This window comes from Microchirus variegatus, assembly GCF_963457635.1.
Source record: "Microchirus variegatus genome assembly, chromosome: 6".
Lineage (NCBI taxonomy): Eukaryota > Metazoa > Chordata > Actinopteri > Pleuronectiformes > Soleidae > Microchirus > Microchirus variegatus.
The window spans coordinates 32,554,644-32,581,822 of NC_139807.1; the positions used below are offsets into that span (position 1 = coordinate 32,554,644).

Genomic DNA, 27,179 nt, shown 5'->3' on the forward strand with positions numbered 1-27,179 from the left:
TGTCGGGTTTCCTCGCCGTGAGGGACGGCCATGCCCTCTGACTTCACGTCCCTGTTCAGCGGGGACCTCGACCTGACTGCGCCCACCTCTCTCTTCTACAAAGGTAACGACAAACACCGCCATTATTACTGATATTCACTCGCAAACACCGCGTTTGTGTCTTGTTTTAAAGGTTTTTTAAACTGTGTGGTTTTTTTTAAACTTAACTTGCCGCCTACCTGGCGTAGACGTGCGTGCCCGCGCGTGCGCGCACTCGTTCTGACGTTGACTTAATAACGTTAACTTTCAGGAATAGTAGTCCTCAGGGTAAACACCTGGTCCTAATGAGTCATTAACTAGTTATGGTTATGGTTAAGGATGTGGTTTTGTTTAGTGTTTGTCATAAATGAATGGACGTCAGTGTAGTGTGTGTGTGTGTGTGTGTGTATATTGACCTTGTCAGGACCAGTAGTCCTCATGGAGACCAGAACCTGGTCCTAATGAGTCATTAACTAGGTATGGTTATGGTTAAGGATGTGGTTTTGTTAAGTGTTTGTTATAAATGAATGGAAGTGTGTGTAGTATGTGTGTGTGTGTGATTGTGTGTGTATAATAATAATAATACATTTATTTATATAGCACCTTTCCTTAAAAACAACAGTTAACGTAATCTATAATTAAAATAGATATTAAACTGATTAATGGTGCATACAAAGAAATAGAAATGAGATAAAAGGATAAAAAATTAAAATGAGTCATTAACTAGTTATGGTTAAGGATGTGGTTTTGTTTAGTGTTTGTCATAAATGAATGGAAGTCAGTGTAGTGTGTGTGTGTGTGTGTGTGTATGTGTGTGTGTGTCTGTGAGAGAGAGAGAGACAGCCAAAAACCTTACCTAGATTGACCAGATTTAGGTTAAAGGTTAGGCATTTAGTGTAGTTGTCATGGTTAATGTAAGGGTATGGGTAAGGTGGTTATTGTCTATGAGGGGCCTCACTAAGACTGCTGGACAAGAATATGTGTGTATATTGACCTTGTCAGGACCAGTAGTCCTCATGGAGACCAGAACCTGGTCCTAATGAGTCATTAACTGGTTTTTAATGGTGATGGTTAATGTAAGAGTACGGCTAATGTGGTTATTGTCTATGAGGGGCCTCATGAAGACTGCTGGACAAGAATATGTGTGTGTTTGTGTGCATCTTGTCACCTCTTTGGGACAATCACTGACCTTGTCAGGACCAGTAGTCCTCATGGAGACCACACTGACCTTCTCAGGACCAGTAGACCCCATGGAGACCACACTGACCTTGTAAGGACCAGCAGTCCTCATGGAGACCACACTGACCTTCCCAGGACCAGTAGTCCTCATGGAGACCACAACCTGGTCCTAATGAGGCAGAAGACTCACCTCTGAGGAGCTGGTTAAGTTGTTTCAGGCTTTTGGTTAAAGTCAGGTTTAGGCATGAACTAGTGATGATGGGTTTTTGGTTATAACACAGTTGTCCAGGAGGTCCAGATCATTGGAGGTCAGTGCAGTGTCCTCTCTCTGAAGAGTCTCTGGACATAGATGTCCATATATACGTTGTCCTCATGTCTGAAGACTTGGTTGTGTTTCCTGAAGTGAGGTGAAGACATATTATTTTTATCATCTGTACACTGGTCAGACCAGTTTACTTTTCCCTGCCAGCTGAAAAGCAGTGTTGTGTATTTTCTGGTGCCCCCACCCCTTCTTTTCCAGACCTAATTTATGAAGGAAAGGAAAATAAAAACTTGAAGATTAAGCTTTTCTTCACATGTCAGAGTGGACCACGGTCTTTGTTTTTCTGTCTTTGAATTGACATGTGTAGCTGTCTCACTCAGCGAGCGCTGCCAGCAGAAATGGGTCGCTGCATGTTTTCAAATTTACGGCTTCAAAACTTCCAAAAAGTGCATGATTGCATCAGACCCTGAGACCGACACAAAAGAATATTGCAAAATTTTGTTCTAAAAACATCAACAATGCCAGCATGGGAGAGGCAGCACTGGTGAGCCGTCTCTAAAAAGCAAGAGGCACTCTATGAAGTATCTATGTACTTTAACCCTTTATTCATTCATTAATTCATGCTTTTATAATTCTGACCGTGCTCCTGTTAAACAGAACTTAAATTAAAAGTACAATTTGACGCATTTTCATCTTCCGAGGATAAACGCCCTCAGACTAGCAAGCTCAGTTACGAAACTTGCCAAGATATACGCCAAATCCAAGATGGCCGACTTCCTGTTGATTTGAGGTCACGGTGTCAAGAGGATTTTTTTGTTCGTTTTGGGCCGGACAATGTTCCCACTGAATTTGGTGAATTTAGGGGTTTCATAGGGCTCCATAGGGGTTTCACCTGTGGGGCGCTACTGAGCCATTTTGTATTGGTTTTTCGCAAGTCCATTATTTTTTCGTCCGTTTTCACACAAGTTTAGGGGATCAAATTCGAGTTTGAAAATAACTGACGATTTATGAAAGCAGTTAGCTAACTAGCTAGCTAGCGGCTATTTGCAGAGTGCTTCGAGAGAGTATGCCCGTCATGTACGGGCAAACCCGTTAGCTAGCTCTGCTACATCTGGCTAGTTTTGTCAGTGTTTTTGCCAGTTTTGATGTGTGTGGCAATTTTTGTCCGTTTTCACGCACGTTTAGGGGGGTTTAGTTTGAAAATGACTGACGATTTATGAAAGCAGCTAGCTAACTAGCTAGCTCGCGGCTATTTGCTAAGTGCACGAGTGTAAAATAACATAAAGAAAGAATGAATTCATTGCATTACATTAGTCAAGCTTATACAAATGGACCAGTAGTCCTCATGATGACCAAAACCTGGTCCTAATGAGGCAGAACCTCATTTCTGAGAAGTTTCAGGCTAAGATTTGAATTGTGTTTGGTTAAAGTCAGGCTTAGATGTTAACTGGTGATGATGGGTTTTTGGTGAGCACATTGTCCAGGAGGTCCAAATCAGCATTGATTCAGTCCCGCTTTTATTAAAAAAATATAACTTAATACTACTTAACACAACAGGTACAGGTACACGCTCAACAATAAAGTATGCACACGAGTGTAAAAGTACATAATTCATTAGTCAAGCTCATAGAACATCTCGACATCTACAGTTGTAAACCTATTCTTCATGATTCTGCAAAGTAAACCACTGCTGAGTCATATATTTGACATTTGAAATGTCATTACGTTGTGTTAAGATTAAGATTGAGATTAAGGCTTATCTCAGTCAGCACTGTGTGTGCGCTGATACTCCTGTGCGCTGACTTTGCACATTTTCCAAAATATCAGTGATCTGTGAATTGGCCTTTAGAACACTTTGATTACTAAATGCTAGAATGAGTGAAAACTCAATTAGACACACACGCACACACACACACACACACACACACACACACACACACACACATGCCTGCCTCTCTGCTGTATGCCAACAATTAGATTAAAGTGAGAGGAATTTCATTTGTTGACGTTCTTGTAAAACTTAACGACAGTTGTTCTCTCCATTCAAGTGTCCAAGTTTGTTTGTTTTTGACGGTTCACATGTGAAGTAAATAAATAAATATATTGGGTAATTATTTATTGTGGACGTGGGTCAGAAACAGTCACTTAGATCTTCTTCCTTGTCATTTAAACAGTAGTTGGCCTCATACAATGCAAACTAGAGGAACCGGCCAAATCGTTCCTTTTTAGATGGAAAAACAGCTCACAATAATAATCCTTTATTGGTGCATTTTGGTTGACTTTTTCCAAAGCCCTTTATGGACTCCCAATTGCCACTCTGTGTGTCGGCCAAAATTCCTTTGCGATGTCGACCGACGCTAACGCGTTCTTTAGCCTTTTGCTTTGTTTGCTTACCGGTCACACTGTTGTGAATGTGTGTCAGGGCTGCTGCATGTGGGAGGTGAAGTTAGCTTTCATCATGCCGACAAGGCTAGGCCAAGCCAGGCAGCTAAACCTCCCCCCCCCACCGCCTGCACCGTTTGGAAGAAAAAACTCCTGGAATCTTCAGTATTGACAAATCATAACCCACACTCTAACTATCAAAGGCTGTGGTTTCTATAATGTACACAATGATGAAAGTGTCATTGTTCTTAGCTCGTGCAGTATGCGCCGTGCTGTTCTGTCAGTCACGGCTAAATATAAATAATCATAATAATGAGGAACACGCATTTGTGGCTTGTGATTTGACCTGGGAATACCAAGGAAAAACAGCACACAATGGCTCTCAGGACAGGAATTCTACGTGTCGCATGATTCTCTGTGCTCAGTAAAGACCGCGGGTTAATGGACGCCATAAAATCGTCTTCCCATCAGCTTCACGTCAAAGGTGAAGAATGTTATGGCTTTCCCATAAGTTCTATCAAATCGGGTTAACAATTGTAAGGCCGCATTTTCTTGATATTTTTTATTGACAGCCACCAAAGCCGGGTGTTAATCATTAACCACTGCTCAGTGTGTAAACCTGACCCTAAAAAGCACTATATTAATATTGACATCTGTGTTAAGCAAACTTAGCGGCGTGCGCTCAAAAATATTTGATTGTCTTGAAAGCTTGTTGTGGCACTGATGATAGAATAAAGAATAATAACTTATAGAGAATATATTTATATATATATGTATATAGATCCTTACTATTTTGAATAGTGCCATACATGACACCGGGACTAGAGTGTGGAGCTAAATATAGAACATGGTGAGCCTACACTCTTAGAAATATAAGTTCCGAAAGTGTTCTTCTGAGGTTCTATCTGAACCATTTGCTTCTGAAAAACCCTTTACCGAAGGAAGGGTTTTTCAAGGGTTCTTGGTAACACTAATGGTTCCAGTAAGAACCATTTTGATCCAGAGAACCCTTTAAAGCCCCTTTCCTGAATAAAGGGTTTTCCTGAATAAAGAAATAAGGGTTCCAAAGGGTCCTTCTACAAGGGCTGAGGTTCTACCTGGAACCAATTGCTTCTGAAAAACCCTCTACCAAAGGAAGGGTTTTTCAAGGGTTCTTGGTAACACTAATGGTTCCAGTAAGAACCATTTTTATCCAGAGAACCCTTACTTACCCTTACTCTTACTCCTTTCCTTAATAAAGGGTTTTAAAAGGTAGAGGTTAAAGGTTCTACCTGGAGCCAAAAAGGGTTCTCCTATGAGGACAAGCCGAAAAAGAGTGTAGGGAGCTAAAGCTGCATATTTAATCAGGACGAGCAGAATCTTATCCTTTTATAATGTGTTATAGCATCAGTTCTATGAATGCAGTGGACAGGAACTCATCAGAATCGGCATAATGCAAGTTTACGGAGACAACCCAGGGTGCAGAGTGGATCAGAGTGTCAGATATTACCCTTCTGGAGAAGCTTCTACACTCTTTTTGAGCCCTTTTTGGAGGGTTCCACCTAGAACCGATTTAAAACCCTTTATTCAGGAAATTGGTTTTAAAGTGTTCTCTGGATCTCTGGATGGTGTTACCAAGAACCCTTTTAAAAAACCCTTTCTTAAGGAAAGAAGCAAATGGTTCCAGGTAGAACCTCAGACCTTGTAGAAGGACCATTTTTGGAACCCTTGAGTGTACTGAGAATCCAGACAGTCAAACGTTCACCTGAGGCCATATTTAAACTCTCTTGCATCTGTCAGTCATTCTACATGACTCTGGATCTTTACTTTATCTGCAGTTTGAATGGATGTGAATGATTGTTTTGTGCTGCTGCTGTTGTGCATGAAGACTTCTTGTACTGTATAATAATTATTAATAAGTTAAATGTTAACCTAATATAAACTCATCCAGTACATCCTGTGAAACAAATTATGATGCAAATTAGTCACACCATTGAACGTGGTGTGACTTGTCCTCTTATCTCTCTGTTCTATGTTCTTTTTTTTTAAAGCCTTTTAATTAATCATTAATGCTAAGCAAACGCCAGTAAAACCTCTAATCAGGGTCAGGTCAAAATGTCACCTCCTCTGGTATTTACTGCACACCTGTGACTTTGCTTTGGCCACAGCAAATATGAGTGGTTTAACCTGTTAAAACGTACTGATGTGTGTGTGTGTGTGTGTGTGTGTGTGTGTGTGTGTGTGTGTGTGTGTGTGTGTGTGTGTGTGTGTGTGTGTGTGTGTGTGTGTGTGTGTGTGTGTGTGTGTGTGTGTGTGTGTGTGTGTGTGTGTGTGTGTGTGTGTGTGTGTGTGTGTGTGTGTGTGTGTGTGTGTTGACATCTTGAGCAGTTTGTTTCATTTCAAATTCTCCTCAGTATATTTTGGATTTGCACACAAAAGCTACTGATGCTGTTCTGGAAACGGTATAAAAATGTGTACAATATATTCAATATACAAACAGTAATAGTCAGAAAATTACATTATTACTTAAAGGTGCATTGTGTACTAAATCTAAAGCTAACTGGCCATAAAATCCTCCTAATATGTCACAGAGACTCAGGATTATAGGGCTGCAACTAACCATTATTTTTGTTGTCGACTAATCTATCGATTATTTTGGGTAGCACCTATTTTGGACTTCTGTTTAACCTACATACAATGGACTCGCTCGTGTGCTTTAATAACACAACATTTATCACAGTTAAATACCTGAAACAAATGATCACAGATCTCTTACAGCTTAAAGATTGAATTAATATGCTCCAAATCACACATTTGATGAGTGAAAGAGGTTTACAATTCACTGATTACTGCCGTAAAGTATGCATTAACGTAAGTGAACTAGCGTTCGCTAAGCTAGCTTAGCGAAGGAATAATATTCATATAACAAAATGAACTCACCAACAACAGTACAGCCACGGACTGCAAATCATGTTTATGTTTTGGCATGTGGCGCCACCTACCGCCATCCACCAATCATTGCAGTCAGTGGAGTCTCAGCTGCCGAGCAACCACGGGTTGCCAGTTACGTCTGAGCTACAATGGCGGAGAAAACGAAACCTAAAAGACCTCTGTATTTTGAATATGAGTGTAGTAACGGTTTTTGGCCACATTCTTACATATGGCGCCTTTAAGAAATAACTATTTTGTTTCTTAAGTAATTATCATAATATCGTATTCTTGGTTTAGTGGCGCAGACTGTTGTTGCTCTCGCCACGTTTACTGTGGTTCAGTTGCATTTGGGAAATTTTATGTTTTCAGATTGACTTGACAGTTTCTCCCTGGTCCAGAAGAAGATGATGAAGAAGAAGAAGAAGAAGAAGAAGAAGAAGAAGAAGAAGAAGTACAGGCGGCCATGACGGCGTTTGTTTCTCACACTTATCTGTGAGAAGTTCAAAGCACCTGTGAGATCTCACGTCCACCCTTGTGTTTTCGCTCCAGAGCAATATGATTCTGAACCGAGAAATTAAATATGAACTGAGGCGATTCTTGGTTGACCAGAGTCTCTCGCTCCACTGTCAGATAAACTAAATCCTCAATTAATGACCTACTGAGCCTCAATTTTACATTTTAAGTTCACTTAGATTCAGATCTTTTGCTTTGAGCTTTTACATGCACGATAACGCCACAGACCAGAGCACCAGATTCATGTAATCCAATATAGCAGCCTCAAAATAAACCTCTCTCTGTGAAGTTTATCACATTTACTTAATCGTTGAGTCTGTGCCAGAGAGCTGTTGATTCAAGTCTTTGTCTGTTGCGTTAGCTGAATGATGTGATTGATAAGGAAAACACTAAAATAATCTTCAAGTTGAGACGAGTTGACCCTAAAACATCAGTCTTACTCGCTCTTTAACTTCCACTCTACAGTAGTCGTCCTGTTTGCCGCTTCTCTGCTGTCAGACTTGACAAATGACTGCGTCTTGTTGGTAATGTGTTAGTGATGAAATATGCTGTGTGTTACTGGACATCTGTAATTACCTAATCTATCATGCTGATATGCTGGCTTTTCGTTTAGTGCAAACCCCAAAGTCATTTTGCCGCCGACGTGAGTGATGCATTCAAAACCTCTCTTGAAATTTGGGTAAAAGATGTGGATGGCGGACATGGTTGGTGTTGGCTGGTTGTTTTTCGACGTACAGTAGCCTGCAACACACTAACCTTTGCACCAACACATATGCACAACTTCTAGATTGGACCAGTGGTTGATAGTATGGCCTTCAATGCATATCAGAGTAAGTTTAATAACTAATGTCCACCACAAATTATAGCACTCTAAAAAACACAACCATGTCCATTATAAGATTTTGGTTCTGGTTTATGGTTCATCCTGAACCCGTTGACACCAGGAAAGCATTGCCACATTTCTACCATTAGAGCCTGGAGTGCGGCTGCGTAATTCTACCATTGGCGCCAGGAAAACATTGCTGTATTTCCACCATTGGCGCCAGGAAAGCATTGCCGCATTGCTACCATTGGCGCCAGGAAAGCATTGCCGCAATTCTACCATTGAAGCCGGGAAAGCATTGCCGCATTTCTACCATTGACGCCGGGAAAGCATTGCTGCATTTCTACCATTGGTGCCGGGAAAGCATTGCCGCATTTCTACCATTGGCGCCAGGAAAGCATTGCCGCATTTCTACCATTAGAGCCGGGAAAGCATTGCCGCATTTCTACCAATAAAGCCGTTAGCGCAGCTGCGTAATTCTACCATTGACGCCGGGAAAGCATTGCCACATTTTTACCATTAGAGCCGGAAAAGCATTGCCGCATTTCTACCATTAGAGCCGATAGCGCAGCTGCGTAATTCTACCATTGGCGCCAGGAAAGCATTGCCGCATTTCTACCAATAAAGCCGTTAGCGCGGCTGCGTAATTCTACCATTGACGCCGGGAAAGAATTGTCGCATTTCTACCAATAAAGCCGTTAGCGCAGCTGCGTAATTCTACCATTGATGCCGGGAAAGCATTGCCGCATTTCTACAATTAAAGCCATTAGCGCGGCTGCGTAATTCCATTGACACCACTGAAACAAGTTTATATTACTTTATTTTCTTACTGTTTTTTTAATTGAAAATAGTTATTCACTCAAGCCACAGGTGTAAGCTCTCAAATACTTTGAGAGGCTGAGAAATCAGTAATTTAGTCGGCATTGAACCTCAGGTTTTAGGGGCATTTTTCCCATGCGTTTCAGGCCTTAATGGGTTAAATCCTTATCTTTACGCACTTTGGCTTTGGCATGGCTTTTTATTTGTGTTTTGGAATCGGTAGCGGACTTTTGTTATTGTTCATGCTGATGTTTATGTTTCCATTTTGTTCCATTTGTGAGAGTGAAAATGTCCACATGATATGATCTGCACTCACACGGTTTTTCTTATATGTGAGATAAGGATCTTCTGGAATGCAGAATACCTTTGGCATACAGTAGTCAGACGATCCTTCCTACAGTCCACAGTTGTGGTCTCTGGACATCCTGTGTTTTAAGTCCTTTTTATTCTGAGTCATCGTCTGCTTCCTCTGCAGACTGGCATGGCTGGAATGAACAGCATCCTGTCATTGTTGGTATTTTTGTTTGCCTTGTTTTAACTGGCAGTTATAGATACGTTTGGACACTGGTACAGAAAGTGTAAGGAAGGTCTGATGATGATGATGATGATGATGATGATGATGATGATAGGCAGCCACGCGTCATATGTTCCCTCACATGAAAGTGAGAAGCCGTTAGCCGTTAAAACCAAAGGACCTTTGCATTCATAGCCCAAACACCTGCCTGTCTTTCCCTTTTGCCTAATAAACTGGCAATGGAGTCCATGTTAAAATACTCTCCAAACTGCATTGTAAAAAAAAAAGTTTAACCTTGTTTTAACTTTGTTTCTGTAGAATCAAAGGTCATGTTTGTTTACTATCTTCCTCACACACACACACACACACATAGTATTTTGCCTCAGGTTCAAGCTAAACTTGGTCTCAACCGAGTAACTTTACACACATTTCTATGCAAACGATTTGTTTCCTCTGAATTTGAAGGACGTCACTAATTGGTGTTTCCAATCCAATCCAACTTTATTTATAAAGCACTTTAAAAACAACAACATGTGAAACAAAGTGCTGTACATCAGAGATAAATAAATAAAACAAATAAAACGTACAAACGTGTGACCTAATAGACCTAAGAACAAACAATAACACAACTCTTGTGAATGAAAAACTCTTCAGATTCTTTTCTGCATGGATCATTGTCAGAGATCCGTTGAAATCTTAACTGTAATCTTTCGTCATCACCTTCCTGACAACGGCGCTTTATTATGTCAGGATTAGTTTGTCATGACTCTACTTCCTGCTTCTCCCTGGTTTTGGCAAAGATGGGTTTTTTTAATTCGCTGTAAAGACGTCATCAGCCGGATGACGATGTCTTCATCGCTCACTTCACTGTCTTTAGCAAGCCACAGCTTGTTTTAGTAGGAATATGATTCAATGCATTTTTGCATGAGTTAGATTTCATTTACTCATAGAACTAAGGCTGCGTGGCCTTAGTTCACGGGTGAATACAAACCAACTGAGATGACATGCGTATAACATGTGGTCACTAACATTAGCATCATTAAATCACTCCACATGTTGAGTTTTGTGGTTGTGGTGGTGTTTGTTTTCCCCCGTCTGCCGTGGTTTCACCAGATCCCTCTGAAGCGATTGTGAGCCGAAGGTGTCGGCGTTACGTCTTACGCACAAACTGACATAAATCACGGGGAAATGGCGAGTCTAGTTTGCGCTGGTAAAACTGAAGAAACGAGGGCAGAAAGACGACGCAGTGTGTTTACGAGTTAAAGGCCGCGAGGAGGCTCGATTCTCTTTGTTTAAAGTCGCTGCTTGATATGAAGTGACTTCTCGGTTTGCACAATGTTGGCGTTGGGTTTCTGACGCTCGTACATTCTTTGTTTTTGTCGCTCGAGTGTGAATTTCTGACGCCTCAAGACTCGAGCGTAACAATAATGAGTGTTGACACAGTGCCACAGCTTTGATGCTGTCTGGTTTCACTTTCACTGGTCACTCATTTACAGTGAATTACTTTGTACTGTACACTGTACTGTACAAGTTTGTCCTCATAGGAGAACCCTTTTTGGTTCTAGGTGGAACCACCAAGAACCCTTTTAAAACCCTTTATTCAGGTAAGGGGTTTTAAAGGGTTCTCTGGATCAAAAATGGTTCTTACTCTAACCATTAGGGCCTGTTCCAATTCAAACCCTAGCCCTAGATTTGAGCCCTTGCCCTAGATTAGGGAGTAGGGTGTCCCAATACTTTAGGGAGCAAGTGGGAAGTGCCTATCCTCCCCTAAAAAAGCCCCTCGCCACCAAGTCAGCTCTGGACCAGGTTGGTGGGCAAGGGAGTATCCTAGGATGCCTTGCACACTCAGCCAGCGGCGATTTTCTGGAACAATATGGCGGCTACCGGTGCAAACGACTATATGCAAATGGAATATATTCGCAAATATGGCTGTAAAAATATCTGAAACGTGTTGGAATGTGTTAGATATATTTGCAATGGACTGTTAAGTTTTAGTTTGAAAATCGTTATTTGACGATGTTCGTAAATATGCCGAGTGCTTCGCAAGAGTCTGCCCATGACCGGGGTGTGTGTGTCCCGGTGTATACATGCGGATGTTTCGTGCTTATCCTGAAACGTCCCGACTATTGCGAGCAAGCGGCGAACGCGTCTTCTGTTTCGCAGATTTCTTCTCCGTTGATTTGTCAAACGAAGATATGGGTATTGCAGTTCACAGGCAATGTGTATCACCGCCATCTACTGGACTGGGGTAAAATCAGACACGGCGATGATGCGCGTGACGTACGCTAGTTTGCATACTAGTGGCGTCCCATTTCTTAGCAGAAAATCTTCCCTTGCACTTCACTTAACTTTGGAGGGAACTCAGAGCAAGTGAGAGAATTGGGACTGGGCCTCGGTGTTACCAAGAACCCCTGAAAAACAAATGGTTCCAGGTAGAACCCCAGCCAGCACTTGTAGAAGAACACTTTTGGAACCCTTATTTCTAAGAGTGTAGCTGACGAACGAAGGCAAAATGCTAGCAAAGAAACAGAAACGATAATAAAATATAGCTATAAAAATATATAATGGCTTAAAAAAAACGGTTAAATAAAACAAATACAAGGTGGATAGATATGCGTGTAGACGTTATTATCTTCAGAGACATCCAGACCAGCCTTAACGCTAAGATAACAGACTGCTGCTTTAGTTTCATATTCATAAACACCCTCTTTAAAGCAGCTCAGATCTCAAGAGTTCTCTGCAGCAACTTTCTTTCTCCAAGTAAAACGTAATGTCATGAGCGTAAGCGGGTGCAATATTCTGAATAATGTTATTTTGACGTCGTCTGTGGTCACAGGGTGAGTGTATGCGTGCGGTGTTGCTACAGGCCTTTTCCTGTTGCCTCAGCCTGGTTTTCCTGTGAGCAGGACAGAAGTGCCGATGTTGGCACACCGAATTTTCTGTGATAGACCAAAGTTTGGTAAATTTCTCTGGAAAACAGGCAGACGGATCTCATCAGTTCTGCATCATTTCACTGGAAGTATTGGGGCAGTGCTGTAGAGAACGCTGTCAAGTCTTTTTAATGTTTTTTCTGCAGATTCCCCACTTGCAAGGGATCTGATTAATCCACCCCAAAATGATGAACTTAATTTCTGAGCAGGTAAAAAACCTTTAAACCACAAAGGAACAAAAATAATAATAATAATAATACAAATCACTGTGATTAAATACAATAAAATAGAGCATTTCACATATCCATATATTCAAATATATGCAACTGTTTTATTCTTAAATAATTTCCACATTTCATAAAGTAATACACACCACGGTTACCTTTTTTTCAGCTTAATATCTTACAAATCTTTGAGCCATTTTTTAAGCCCAACATATTTTTTTTAACTTTTTTTTAGTACACACATTTTCTGATGATTATTTTACAACAGTGCAATTAAAATTATAAAACTGGCCATAAAATCCTCCTAATATGTCACAGAGACTCAGGAATAATGTTCATAACAAACTGAACTCACCAACAACAACAGTACAGACAAAATATTTGCAGACTGCAAATCATGTGTTGGCGTCATGTGGCGCCACCTACCGCTGTCTACCAATCATTGCAGTCAGAAGAGTCTCAGCTGCCGACGGAAAACTAAACCTTAAAGACCTCAGTGTTTTGAATTTGAATGTAGTAACCGTTTTTGGCCACATTCTTACATATGGCACCTTTAAGCGTTTTAACACAGTTATTTTACCCCAGAACTAAAGTGAAACTATTTATTTAAACCAGCTCCATACAACTTTAAAACGTAAAACATGTGAATGTATTTGTGTAAACACAACACGTGTTTGTGTTTGTGTTTGTAAATGGTTTGAGTGACACTTCAAGGTTTAGCCGAGTGTTTTCTGTTTTGTGTTGTTTTGTGGGTCGACAGTAAACACAGAAACGTTCACCATGAAAACATCACAATGAACTCGATATCCAAGCAGTAACCTTTAGTTTCATGGCTGGATGGTTTTATTGTATGACCTGTTTGTTTGTGTTGTTTTTATATATTTTCTACAGTATTTTTTATTGTTTTATTGTTTGTTCTTACGTCTATTCAGTCACACTATTGTTTGTTTTATTCGTTTTATTTATTTATCTCTGTAATGACCCTCTTTGTTTTCTAACCTGACTTGTATGTTGGTGGTAAGGCCCCCCCACCACAGCCACAGTGGGCCGTTCCGTCGAGTCAGGATAGCGGTGGGCGGCGTTTCTTGAAGTCGTGTCGTGTAAACCGATGCCTGGAGGTCGTCCCTGGTCAGTTCAGGATTAGCCGGACTCAAAGAGCGACGTGCCGCAAACGCTGAGCCTGGTGCACAACAATTTAATGAGCTTGTTCTCAAGCCTGACCGACTTTTTCCAAACCGTGCAGAACCTGCAGCTCATGCCGCATTGTTCCTTTTCTATAAAGCACCAGGCGACACCGTACAAACATCACACACCTACAATCTGACATGTTTTTGACCCTTTGTTTTAACTCATGTCAGATAAAAAAAAGGCAGGTCAGGATAAAACATCGATATTTCATACTTTTACAGGCTTAAGTTGTTATCTTTTAATGATGACATGTCCTCCAGGGTTTTATCAAAGCTTAATCCCGATTGCACACATGTCAAAGTAAACCTTGTGCCGTTCTTCCTGCAGTGAAAGAATTTGCAAACGCAATGATGGCATCGTGATCCTTATAATGAATGCAATGACTGTACTAAATGCACTGATCACACCTGTCATTATAGCGTCTGCTACTGTGCTGAGCAAAGAGCTTCTCTTTCCACATATTTGAGTCAACGTGTGCAGCGTAACGATCGCGTGGGGTCATCAACGAAAGTTGAGCAACCTGAATTATACGTAATGAGTAGTTCATATAGTGTTACCACACACTTTGTGCAGTATTGCATGTGTAGTAAAAAAGACATGGATACGCTGCAGAAGAGGAGGCTGTTTAATGAAATGATGACTTTTTTTTAACAAAGTGAACTTGCCTCCAGGTGTTTGCTGCTGGCAGTGATTTTGAAACGATGCATTAATCACAGTTGAGAGTGTTCAGACTATTGTTTGAGCAGATACTGACACTGGCTGAATGAATATGCTGCTCACTGTTTTGTAAATCTATAAAAACAATGAGCAAACAGAGCACCGTCTTTGCTTTGTTTGCTTTGTTATATTAACGGTTTAGTTGCAGCGTCTGCTGGCAGCTACTTTGATGAAAATGTGACCTAAATGTGAATGAATGTTTAACTTCATTATCCGTTGCTCGCTAAGTAATTAATCAGTTACAGTTGATAATAACTATAAATTATAAATCGTAACATTAGGCGTTGGTTGTACTGGATTCAGCATTAATGACAGTTATATTGTGACAAAGAAGATTAGCCGCGTGGTGACATTTTCACTGTTGTAAGGTTGTTCCTGCAACATCCTGCGTCGTCACGGTGAAGTTCTTCATTTGTTTTTAACGCCGTTTCCGACTTTTTCCTCGTCATATCGGTTCAGAGACACCGAGACTTGAAAGACTTGTCTCCTGATCTGCGTTGCTATGGCGTCTCTGGCAGCCTTGGTGTAGGCTTGGCTGTAAACATTTCAGGGTTGTTGTACATGCTTTGCTGCAGGTGCCAGCCCTTTCACTCTTTTTCTGCTACGCTCGGATTAAATACCAAATATACTGTGCACTTATTAGTTCCTCGAGTCTTTCAGTGAAGCCGTATTCCACTTTTCTTCTTTTTTTGGGGGGTTAAATTCACCTCGTGTGTGTGTGTTTGCAGCCTAACATAAGCTTTATTTACGCTTGACAGGATTCCACATCACAATACATCGAACCTGTTGGGCAAGTTGAAGTACAGAAAAGGGTCTGGAAGCACAGTAAACAAGGCATAGATGGAGGGGGGGGGGGGAGGGGGAGGCGGAGGAGGGGAGTTAAAACTGTCACTCAGCCAAAAAACCAATGCCACACCCCAGGTGCCAGGGCTAGTAAGAGCAAGCAACAGGAATGTGAGGCAAATGAATGGGAGTGTAAGTCCTGCCATTCACATGGTGAGTGCTTTCTTTTTTTTAGCGTCACAGTACGGTGAGTGTCTGAAGAAAAACCAGTGTTAGTTTTAGTCCCTGTTGGTGTGAACGTGGTTGTGTGTGCGGTTTGTTATTTACCCTTTTGTTTACACTGACTGTGACTAAATATAATGCAGTGAAACAGTCAACGATGGTGGCTGCCTTTACCTTTAGGCTGGCTTTACATGACAACGCTGCCGGGACCTAAAAACGCAAAATGATGAAGCCACCCTCCAGAGTGCAATTCTTAAAAACGATCCACCGTCGTGTTCCCGTCTAAAGGGTTGAAAACGCAAAAGTGCGCTCTGAGCTGCTCACGTTGGCTATCCTCCTCAGATCCATGTGCAGTACAGACAAACGACAACAAACATGTCTGATTATATCCATCAGTCTGACAATCGTTGCCTTAGCTGCTACTAGAGAGAAGTAGAAAGAAGTTTCAACGCTCCTGTGCTCCTGGTGTTGTTGTATGGCAGTGCTTCACAGTGCCACCTAGCCACCTGGCATGCATACTACATCGAATTTCACACGCTTTTGCGTCACCGTGTGCGTGCAGATTTCCACTCAAAGATGCTCGTCTAAACGCTAAATAAAAAGTGGGAACGCGACGCCACTTTTGCAGGTTTGTGTTCAGATCGTTGTCGTGTAAAGCTAGCTTAAATATAATGCAGTGAAACAGTCAACGATGGTGGCTGCCTTTCCCTTTAGGCTGGCTTTATACGACAACGCTCCCGGGTGAAACCGACAAAATATTCTATCGGATGTGCCTTTCGTTTAGATGGCGACGGTGGCTTAAAAAACGCCAAAAAATGAAGCCACCCTACAGAGTGGAATTCTTAAAAGCGCTCCCACCATCGCGTTCCCGTCAAAAGGGTTGAAAACGCAAAAGTGCGCTCTGAGCTGCTCACGCTAGCTACCCTCCCGTACGCGTTGACGTCAGATCCATGTGCAGTACAGACAAACAACAACAAACATGTTGCGCCTTGGTGTTGTTGTATGGCAGTGCTTCACAGTGCCCCCTAGCCACCTCGCATGCATACTACATCTAATTTCTCACACTTTTGCGTCACCGTGTGCGTGCAGATTTCCACCCAAAGACGCTCGACTAAACGCGAAATTACAAAGTAGCAATGCAACGCCACTTTTGCAGGTTTGCGTTCAGAGCGTTGTCGTGTAAAGCTAGCCGTAGTCGATGTCATAAAATTGCATAAATAGGTGAAGCAGAGCTGGTCACGTGAGCACGGCGTCTGCTACTATCACAGAGTGTGTCAGTCAAATCAAAACATCACGTGGTGACGGTTTTGTTGTATCTCTGAGCTCGTGAAGCTGATCTTGTTCTGTTTTAAATGTTCCCACTGTGTTGTTTGTCAGGTGCACACACACCACACAGATGAGAACACTGCTCTGTCTGCTTCACAGCTGAATGTGTTTTTGTTTTGAGTTTTTTGTGGAAAGACTTTGAACAGGCCAGCCAGTGATTCAAGAAGACCACTGCTTTGAGTAGACGAGCACACATATTTTCTGTGTGTGCGGTTGGCAATCTGTTTACTGGAAAGGGCTGCTTGCTCAGAGCACATGTCGCTGCATGTGCACTCAGTCGGTGAGCCCCGAGAAGACTGTGGAGTTTGTAAGTGTAAACGCTGGGGCAGAGAAAGTGTTTTTGTGGCGGTGGTTTGGGGAGCGTTTGGTGCGTGTGTGATTTTTGTTTGGATAACCAGCAAAACCACACTAGAATCCTCTGTCTGTGTGTGTGTGTGTGTGTGTGCTTCGCTGTGAGTTATATGAGTTTGCTGAGCCCAGATTTAAGCTCCCTTTCTGGGAACCAGCATTCCCTGCTCCTCTACAGCGAGGGGTAAGAGACTGCAGGGCTTTGGGAATGAGGAGGCATGGGCTGATTTCACTGTGTCCCAGGTTTGTCTATTGTACACAGAGAGTGGTAACAATGGGAGGGTTAAGTATCTGATATACACACCAAAACCCTGGGACTCAGCTGCAAGTAATTAAAGCTGGCAGTTGGCAGAGGAGAGAGTCAGGCGACTGTAATGGCTGCTCCAAGTTCAAACCATAATATTTGGACGATGAATCAGGCTGCTCGTAAAAGTGTTGTCATGCTGTTGACCCGTGGCTTTCTCCACTCGCCCGCGTCCTGATGCTCCTCCGGGAAGAGAGAAAATAAGCCTTTGGTGTCTGTTTGTCATGAAATTGTCCATTTTCGCAGGCTGAAGCTTTCGCTTTGACATTATTAATCTCGTCATTTCTCGTCATGGCAGACACTGTTTACACTGGACACTGGTCTAAAAAGTGTGGAAATAGCGTTGCAGTTTTGAGCTAACAGGACCAAGTGGCCGCCATATTTGCAAGCCATCTAAATAACCTCCATCTACTGTCACTGGTGGGCACATAACCAGAAAAAGAATGAAGATATTTCTCAACTCAAAACTGAGGTTAGGAAGCAAACTTTTTCAAGAATTCTACCCCTATTCTAGTAATACCTGTGAGAACATCATGCTGCAGTAAAGAAAACCTGAGTGAGACCAACATCTACAGAGTAAAATGTTTACAGATGTTGTAAATCAGCTGGAAAAAAGACAATTTGTCTTCACTTCACTGACCTGCAGACCAAAGTCCATTTTTATATACAGTCTATGGTTTTGACAGTAGCTGCTTCTGTTCTATTTAAATTGATCCATTGATTTTTACTGTCCACCATGAATCCCACAAAATACTAGTAGGCAGTTTTTGTTGTTTTATTATAAGTTGGATGTTGTAAACAAAGTTAAAAGTTCTACTAGAATAAAACTATAATTAAACAAAGAGATTGCCAGTAATAAAATGTTGGACAACATGGATGTTTGGCAACTGAACTGAGGCCATAATTGTCACACATTGTTCCAAAAACTAGAGTGCAGCATAGATTCTTGTCATTTATCAGATACGGTGCCAATCAGGTCACAGGTATGTTCTGACAGTTGTGCAAGAGTGTGTTTGCAATTATGTCTGACACTGATTATCAATGAATGACAAAGAGGAATGTTGATTTCATCAGCCGTGTCATCTTAGTGTGTGTGTAACGTCATTGTTTACCACGTTATCCTCCACGTGAGGCTCGCGGGGTCACCGGAGATAATCCCAGCTGACGTAAGGAAGAAAGGGGTCGTCGGTCCAGTACAGGGCAAACATGTGGAGACCCACAATCCTTCACTCTCACATTCACACTATGCACAATTTAGGGTGCATTCACACCATCCCTTCTTAATCAAACCAGTTTTCGCACCAAAGAAGCAAACTCGCCTAAAAACGTAGGTCTTGGTTTCGCTTTAAAGGTCCCATATTATGCGAAATAAACTTTTTAATCATGTAAATCCTTATATTTTGTGGTCCTCAGTCTAAGTACAGGAGATAAAACACGTGATGTTGACTTCCGCGCTCACTGGGAAGTCACGAGACGCTAAATCCTGGAATTGTTGTCTCGCGGAACTTGTTTGTCGCTTTGTCCGTAAATCACGCGAGAGTACGGGCGAGGGCAACGGCAGAAGTCCGTGAAAAGTTCTATTGTTGTCTCCACAGTGCAGCACAGAGTTCTACACAAACTTCCAGCCTCAGAGGATTTATCTGTCTAGTGGATAAATGTTATATATGACAACAATGTGCCTGCTAGAGCCTGCTAATTTCCAAACTAAGCTAACTGTGTGTAGAACGATAGCCGGGAGATATGTCTGAGCCCATTGTTACAGCGTATATGTGTCATAATAACACAATAACAATAAATGTTACGCAACAATGACGTCAGTAATCCATAATATGGGCCTAAACTAAGATCATTTTTATATCTCTATTAACAAAAAAAATACTTCATTTGTATCGCACTTGTTTCGCTGCTATTGGCGCCATCTTTGTTATGTGAAAACACGCCATGCATTCTGGGTAGCCCTTGCTCCCAAGAGTGGTCTTGGAAAATCTCAATATTGAGGGCGATACAGCCCTTAAACTTGGCCTCAACTTGATTTTTCTGAGAATCGGGACAGCACTTGGACTAGAGGGAGAAAAATTTTGAGATTGAGGGTTAAGATTGAGGATTAAGCAAGGAATTGTATTTCACCCTAAGACACCCCTGCTCTAAAGTGTAAAACTGTGAGAGCAAACTCGGACTGGCTGAATGTTGTAACCTTCAGTTGAACCACATCACCCAATGGTAGCGAGACAAGCGGAGACTATTAGAGTCCAATTAGCCTTTGCATGTTTTGGACTGTGGGAGGGAATGGGAGAACCTGAAGAAAATTGAAGATTTTTGGATTTTCTGACCACGTTAACCCCCTTCTCTCTCTCTCTCTCTTTCTCTCTCTCTTTCTCTTCACAGAGTCAGTGTATGACTTTCTACCCAGAGAGCTGCAGTCGCCTTCCTCCACAGGCCACAAACCAAAAGTCATGAGTCAAACGAGTGGCGGAGAGGCAGGGCCTCCCCCTCCAGTGTCTTTAGGATCAGGTAGGATCCTGCTCCTCTTATTATTTTTGATTCCTTCTCTAAAAGCAGGTCTGATTTCGCCCCACCCCATACACACTCTGTCTGTGTAGGCAAACAAACACCTGCATACGACAGGAAAGCCAGTCAGACAAGCCGACCATTGCTCTGTCATCCTCACGTGTTGGTCCAAAAACAAGACAACAAAAAAACCCACAACATGAAATACATTTAAATATAATTTGTATATCAATGATTGGCGTTGGATGAAGTTACTGTGATTGTTGTAACTGACCATTTATTGTCGGCTCTTGCTGTGAAAGTGTTTTGAAATGTTGTTCAAACAGTATTTACAGCCAGGATTTGTCATTTTCTGGATTTTCTTTTGGTTTTGCATGCTCAGTACAAAGTGCTTGGTTGTTTTTAACAGCTTTGTCAGCTTTTGTGAAGAAAATTAATACGCTTACATGGCTGTAATCACCCTGTTGACCATTTGGCACTTGCAAGATGGAGCTATTGTTCACAGATGAAAAAATTATACTGGCAGAGAAACACAAGCAACATGGCAGCGAGTCCAAATGTTCTGATCACACGGAAACATTAGCTGCAACGCCGTTCTTTTTCCTCTTAGAGCTGTCAAACCTAAATTAATCGCAATAGTGCAACAAAGGCTTAATTATGAACCATGCAAAAAGGAATTTACTGAGTTACGTTCATTGATTTTCTAACAAACATATTTTGTCTACTGGAAACTCCAACATATTCCCACAAACCCTGCGTCAGATAATATTCCAGTTTTAAAGGAAGTGAACACTTTACGCCGGTGAGTGTGATGACGATGACGTGTAAAACATAATGAGTCAGTGTTTAAAAAATGACTTTATGTTGTCGTGCATATCATTAATCAGCCACTCGGTGTGTGAATGTCTTAAAATCAACCAGTAAAACAGTTTTTATTAGCGCTGGGAACTAGGTTAGCGAACGTTAGCGCACGTTAGCGAACGTTAACGCGTTTCCATGACGACTGACCGGAAAAAGACCCGCGTGACGTCGTGTTTACGTGCCGCGACACCGGAGTCCAGGCGCCGTTTACCAGTTAGCTCCGTTAGCTGCGTTAGCTCCTTTAGCGCCGTTAGCACCGCCTACAGTGGAACTGGAGCGGTCTGTTTATTATTAAAGGAAAAGAGCAGCGCTAACAAATAACCAGCGTAGGTTAGGTTAGGTTAGCGTTACTTGAGAGACTCATTTTAACGATAGGGAGTCACGTAAACATGGCGTCGTGCGCGTCGTTTTCCCGTCAGTCGTCATAGAAAGGTTAACGTGCGCTAACGTTGACTCCGTTAATCGCCGCTATCGCGTTAACGCACCCGGCACTAGTTTTCATGCAGCACAGCAGACAGTTAGAGTGAGATCCATGTTTATTTACCATCATTTATGTCCATTGTGTTGCAATACTTCTACCCCCACAAATTGTTTACGCCTCCTTTTCTTTACAACTGTCACTAATTCGTCACCAAAGACTAATAATATAATAATACAGAATGTGAACAGACGTCTCACCGTAACTATACTACACCACCACCTTTCATCGAGGAACTATTTGAATGCTTTTGAGTTTGTCAGCATGCTGGAGCAGCACTTTTTTGACAAAAAAAACAACAACAACAACAACAAAAAACCCTGTGTTTTTTTCTTTCATTCTGAATAAATTCTTACTGTTCAGCTCTTATTGCTCATTCGCTGTCTCATTTTTATATTCCAGGAAGTTCCCTCTGAAGCAGGGAGTGTCTGCATATAAAATGGTCTGCAGTTCTCTGCTTCATAGGTCAGAAGCTTGTTTATTCTGTCTCTGTGGCTACGCTCAGTCCCAACAAAATGAACTTTTGTAGCAGGAAAAGAAAAGACAAACCTAAAATATGCTCCATTAATTGGCATGCATCTTTATATGCACATTACTGTTTTGAACTTCCTCATCATTTAATCATTTTTCATTCTGAACATGAAAAAACGCTAATATTGAACATAAATTCATCCATTTATAGCATTTTTACTCTTAAAAACAGGGGGTCCTGGCCCTGCTTGAGTCATACATACAGTATACTATTATCCATATGCTGTACATTTACACACACACACACACACATAAGATACAGTAAAAAGAGGGGAATTTTAGTTGTTTAGTAACAGCAAAAACTGACAATGATAAAAAGATTTTTGCTGCTTATTTGGGACTGCTAGCCAACGCTGGTTGAGATGCCTTTGTTCACGATCTAATCATTTGCACTGTAGATGCCATGTCCTCTTCTATGACCACGGAAGGCCCCCGCAGTGCTTTTTCCACCCCTTCCAGCTCCGTCACCCATTCCAGCGCTGCGTCGACCGGTGACCAAAACCCAGCTCACGGCAGCTGCGTGGACCCCGAGGACAGCCGAGAGGTGGCCGGGGCGGAGAGCGGCAATGGCAGCAGCAACAGCGGTGGGACCGGCAGAGGCAGCGGCGAACTGGGAGACGGGAGAGGCGTGGCGTCGCTGGAGGCCCAGCCTCATCACCAGATGACCCCGTCGAAGCGCCGCACCGTGCTCAACATCTCGCCGCCTCCGCAGGACCTGTTTGACGACAGCCAGATGTCCAGCCACGACGAGGTGTCCCTGGACTCGGAGCAGAGCAACAGCATCTGGATGGACGACTCGCTCTCCAACTTCAGCATGATGAGTTCGGCGTCTTACAACGACAACACCGAGGTGCCGAGAAAGTCCCGCAAACGCACACCTCGACAGAGGCCTGGACCTAAGTCTGTGCGCGCAGCAGAAGCCAGCATGGACGTGTTTGACGCAGACAGCGCTAAAGGCCCACACTTCGTACTGTCACAGTTAGGCCCTGACAACAAGACGGGCTCCAAAGGAAGGTTTGTGGAACTGAATTCATCCTCCATCTGTTTGACTGAGTCATGTTATAAACAGAGACAGGTGCAGAATTAATTTCTCTATTCTGCCACTGATGTGTTACTTTAAGCAAAGTTATATTGAAATAGTTTCACACTATCATCTCAATTGGGGGAGGAGCCTTATCAAATATGCTCTGCTCAAATTACAGTGACACTTTCAAACAAATCTGCCGATATCATTATTTATATTAATGGGAACACGGGGCAAGAACATCAACCAGCCTTTAAAATAACAAATGGCCGCCTCGACGTTTCCCAACCACTGCACGGTGACTGAAGAAGAGCCTGAAGGGAGGGGCAGGATACTGAATTACAAACAATGGTCAGCCACAGTGACTCACAGAGAGCCCCTGTCAAAGACCAGGGATAAACGGGGAAGATTAATTAAGCAGATAACTCCGAAGGCTTTCAGAGCCATACGCTATATATGCTTGGCTGATTGTTGGCCTCTTAACTCTGCGTTAAGTCATAGCGCAGTATGTCGTTCAAAATTTGAGCAAAAAAGGTGTCGTTCAAAATTTGAGCAAAAAAATTCAAAACAAATATTTGCCCAAAATTTTACGAAAAACTCATACCGCAGTATGTTGTTAAAAATTTGACCAAAAATTTCAACAAAAAAATGGTCAAAAATTGGACAAAATGTCATGCCGTTCAAAGCTTGACCAAAAAATTTCACAAAAAAATGTTATCCAAAATTGGTCCAAAATTTGACAAAAAAGTCATGCCGTTCAGTTTGACCAAAAAATGTCAAAAAAAATGTTTTTCAAAATTTGACGAAAAAGTCATATTGCAGTATGTCGTTCAAAATTTGGCCAAAAAAAGTCACAAAACAGTGTTGTCCAAAATTTGAAAAAAAAGTCATACCGTATTGTGACATGGCAACTTCTAAGCCTTTTCACAGTGGGAACTATCGTTATATATTCAATTATATAAAGGTAATAGTAATCATATGAAAAGAGTATCATAAAGTAAGTTCATCACCTCTCCTTATGAATCAATAAGGTAGTTTGTCAAAGTTAGAAGATGTTAACTGTAGGTTCTGTGTGCTACAGCAGACTAAACGTCTCTCAAACCGGCCTCTGTTTCAGCTCTGACGATCATCAGACCGTCAACCACCACAAGGGGGGAACTCTTTCGACGCAGTTCCCGCAGAAGAGCGAGGGCAAAGAGCTGAAGATCCTCGTCCAGCCTGAGACTCAGCACCGAGCTCGTTACCTGACTGAAGGCAGCAGAGGATCAGTGAAGGACCGCACGCAGCAGGGCTTCCCTACTATCAAGGTAAGTCTCTGTGATGATCGACTCTGTAGTAAGGCGTGTCTCTCATTGTACTGTCGTAATTATTGGCTTATTGTCAGAGGTGTTTCAGAGGCATGTGTGTACGGTTCAGCGAACTCGCTTCGAATGCAGAGCTGTGATATGATTGGTTGTGGATGCACCAAATGACTTAAAATCTCTTTAAAATCTGTTTGTTTTTTTTTGCTTCACGTCCACAGCTGGAGGGCGTGAGCGACCCAGTGACTCTGCAGGTGTTTGTGGGTAACGATAACGGCCGCGTGAAGCCTCATGGCTTTTATCAGGCTTGCAGGGTGACGGGTCGGAACACCACGGCCTGCAAGGAGGTGGACGTGGACGGCACGACAGTCATTGAGGTCTCTCTTGAGCCAAGCACCAACATGACACTAGCGTATGTACCCACCTTCACGAGACTGGGTCGTTTGTTCATTTTGTCAAATCACATAAAAAACAACAAAGCAAGTCAACTGCTTATTATTAACAAACAAAGTTATTAAAAGAGAAAGTCAGGGATATATTCTCTTGGCTAAATGAATTATGAGACATGATAAGATGCAGTGTATTAAATGGATCATGTTGTGTGTTGTGTGTCTCTGTTCAGGGTCGACTGTGTTGGGATCTTGAAGCTCCGTAACGCCGACGTCGAAGCTCGCATCGGCGTCGCCGGCTCCAAGAAGAAGAGCACCCGCGCTCGCCTGGTGTTCCGGGTCAACGTCCCTCGTTCGGACGGATCCGTGCTCACGCTTCAAACTCCCTCGTCTCCCATCCTGTGCAGTACGTCGTCTTCACCTCTGTGGAATTATTACAGTGTTAAGCCGGACCATCGAGAAACTGTAACCTGTAACCTACTTAACCTAATAATGATGATATAGGCCCCGCCCCAATACCACCCCTAACCCTACACTTTTGCCCTAACCCTAAATTTTGCGCATCCTCGTGTAGGGGGGGAGTAAAGGGGGAGTGCGATTTTCTCCTTATAATGAACCCTCAAAATGTAGTGAGCTCTGATGCTGGCTAAAAACGAAGTGAAAGATGAAATTACCCATGATGCTTTGCAAATTCAGCGAGCCGGCTGATATTGTTCAACAAAGATGGCGGCCACATCTGCCGGGGAACATTATATTTTCGCAAATAAGCAGGTTACAATGTCGAAATGTGTTGGAATATGTTGGTTTGATATACATCCAAAGGACAGTTGAGCTTTGAGGTTAGCCTAACGCTAACCCTAACCCTGACGAGTTATGAAAGCAGCTAGCTAACTAGCTAGCTAGCGGCTATTTGCAGGGTGCTTCGAGAGCGTTCGCCCGTCATGTAGCTCTAAATGACGGGCATACTCTCTCGTAGCACTTGGCAAATTGTCGCTAGCTAGCTCTGCTACATCTTAAATGACATTTTCAAAAGAGTCATAGCCTGGTTAGCCTGTGGTTAGCATGTGGTTAGCCTGTGGCGTTCGCTTGAACACGAATACCCTGGCGATTTCCAACGCAACAGCTGGATCCGCCGGCATTTTTCCTGAATGATGTAGGTTAGCACGTTCGTTACGTTCACTACGCTAATTTGCACGTAGTGGTGTCCCAATACCACTTCCCTCAACGAGGGGAATTTACGGTTGAGGGCGCTAAAAAACCAAGTGGAAATTTTACGGGGGAGGTATTGGGACGGGGCCTTATTCCGTAAACTGAGCCATTCTCCCCGTCTCTTTTAACAGGAGAGGCCCGGTGTCTAAAGTTCAGTGTAGCCTGGGGTCAGGAGACTGTTGTCTTTTGATGTCAACAGTGGAGACAGTGTGTAAATATCCCCTCAGACTCAGGTGTTATTGAATAATATACATACAGTATAAGGGTGTGGTTGGTTTCATAAACAGGAAAGAGGCTCAGGGCCATAAGACAGTGTCTGTGTTAGTGGATTAGACTGGGGAACGAGGAGAGGGAAAGGACATAACAATAGAGGTGTGTGGACTTCTACTGTTTACACCAGCAGCATGCAATCCAGGGAAATATCTTTCCTCAAAGCTGAAAAAAAAAAGATCCCTAGTGGCATCTGTGCATGCGAGTGTGTGTGTGTGTGTGTGTGTGTGTGTGTGTGTGTGTGTGTGTGTGTGTGTGTGTGATACAGCGTGGTGAAAAGATCTGTGAGATGTATTAGAGGGAAAGGGAAGTGGTTTTTAGAGACCATTTAGAGAGAGAAAAATTAAAAATAGGGTTTTAAAAAAAGCCTAGAATTGTTTATTTCATAGGCTATAAATAAACCATACACTCTTAGAAATAAGGGTTATTCTGCAAGGGCTGTGGTTCTACCTGGAACCATTTGTTTTTCAAGGGTTCTTAGTGACACTAATGGTTCCCAGTAAGAAACATTTTGATCCAGCGAACCCTTTAAAACCCCTTTCCTGAATAAATGGTTTTAAAAGGGTTCTTGGCAACAGGTGGAACCTTTTAGGGTTCTCCTATGAGGACAAGCCTAAGAGTGTAGGTGATGCAGTGTATGAGTTGAGTTTACACTGAACCTAACCACTGACTGAGTCGTCAACAAACGTATTAAATGTCGAGTAGGAACACTGTGAATCTCAGAATAGGGTTCATTAAATGTCCCTATATAAAATCCATCAATGTGATGATTTAATCACCACTGTCATCGACACAGTGACTCTTTAATCACTAAGTACGACATAATTGCATATGTTCACACCCATCTTTGAACTTTAACTCTACACACATCACATCATATATCATCTGTCCGTGGACAGACAGACAAACAGATAACAAAGACTGGCCAAAGTACTAAATTCTGTCCCATAATGAGTGAAAAGCGTCTCAGTCTTGTTTCTCCTCTACAGCTCAGCCTGCAGGAGTCCCTGAAATCCTGAAGAAGTCACTCCACAGTTGTTCAGTCAGGGGCGGAGAAGAAGTCTTCATCATCGGCAAAAACTTCCTTAAAGACACTAAGGTCATATTTCACGAGAATGTTTCCGGTAAGAGTCTGTTTTTTAAAAG

The 27,179-nt window shown here is 42.4% G+C and overlaps 1 protein-coding gene across 1 annotated transcript in view; it reads left to right on the plus strand.

Annotated features, from left to right (window-relative positions):
- Window positions 1-27,179, plus strand: part of nfat5b (nuclear factor of activated T cells 5b) — a 34,360-nt gene continuing 7,181 nt past the window's right edge. Inside the window, exons 1-7 of the mRNA XM_083891618.1 lie at window positions 1-103; window positions 19,848-19,973; window positions 22,239-22,854; window positions 23,982-24,171; window positions 24,387-24,577; window positions 24,788-24,960; window positions 27,023-27,157. Of these exons, the coding sequence (XP_083747744.1) occupies window positions 31-103; window positions 19,848-19,973; window positions 22,239-22,854; window positions 23,982-24,171; window positions 24,387-24,577; window positions 24,788-24,960; window positions 27,023-27,157 (1,504 nt within the window). The 5' untranslated portion in view covers window positions 1-30. The remainder of the gene's footprint in view (window positions 104-19,847; window positions 19,974-22,238; window positions 22,855-23,981; window positions 24,172-24,386; window positions 24,578-24,787; window positions 24,961-27,022; window positions 27,158-27,179) is intronic.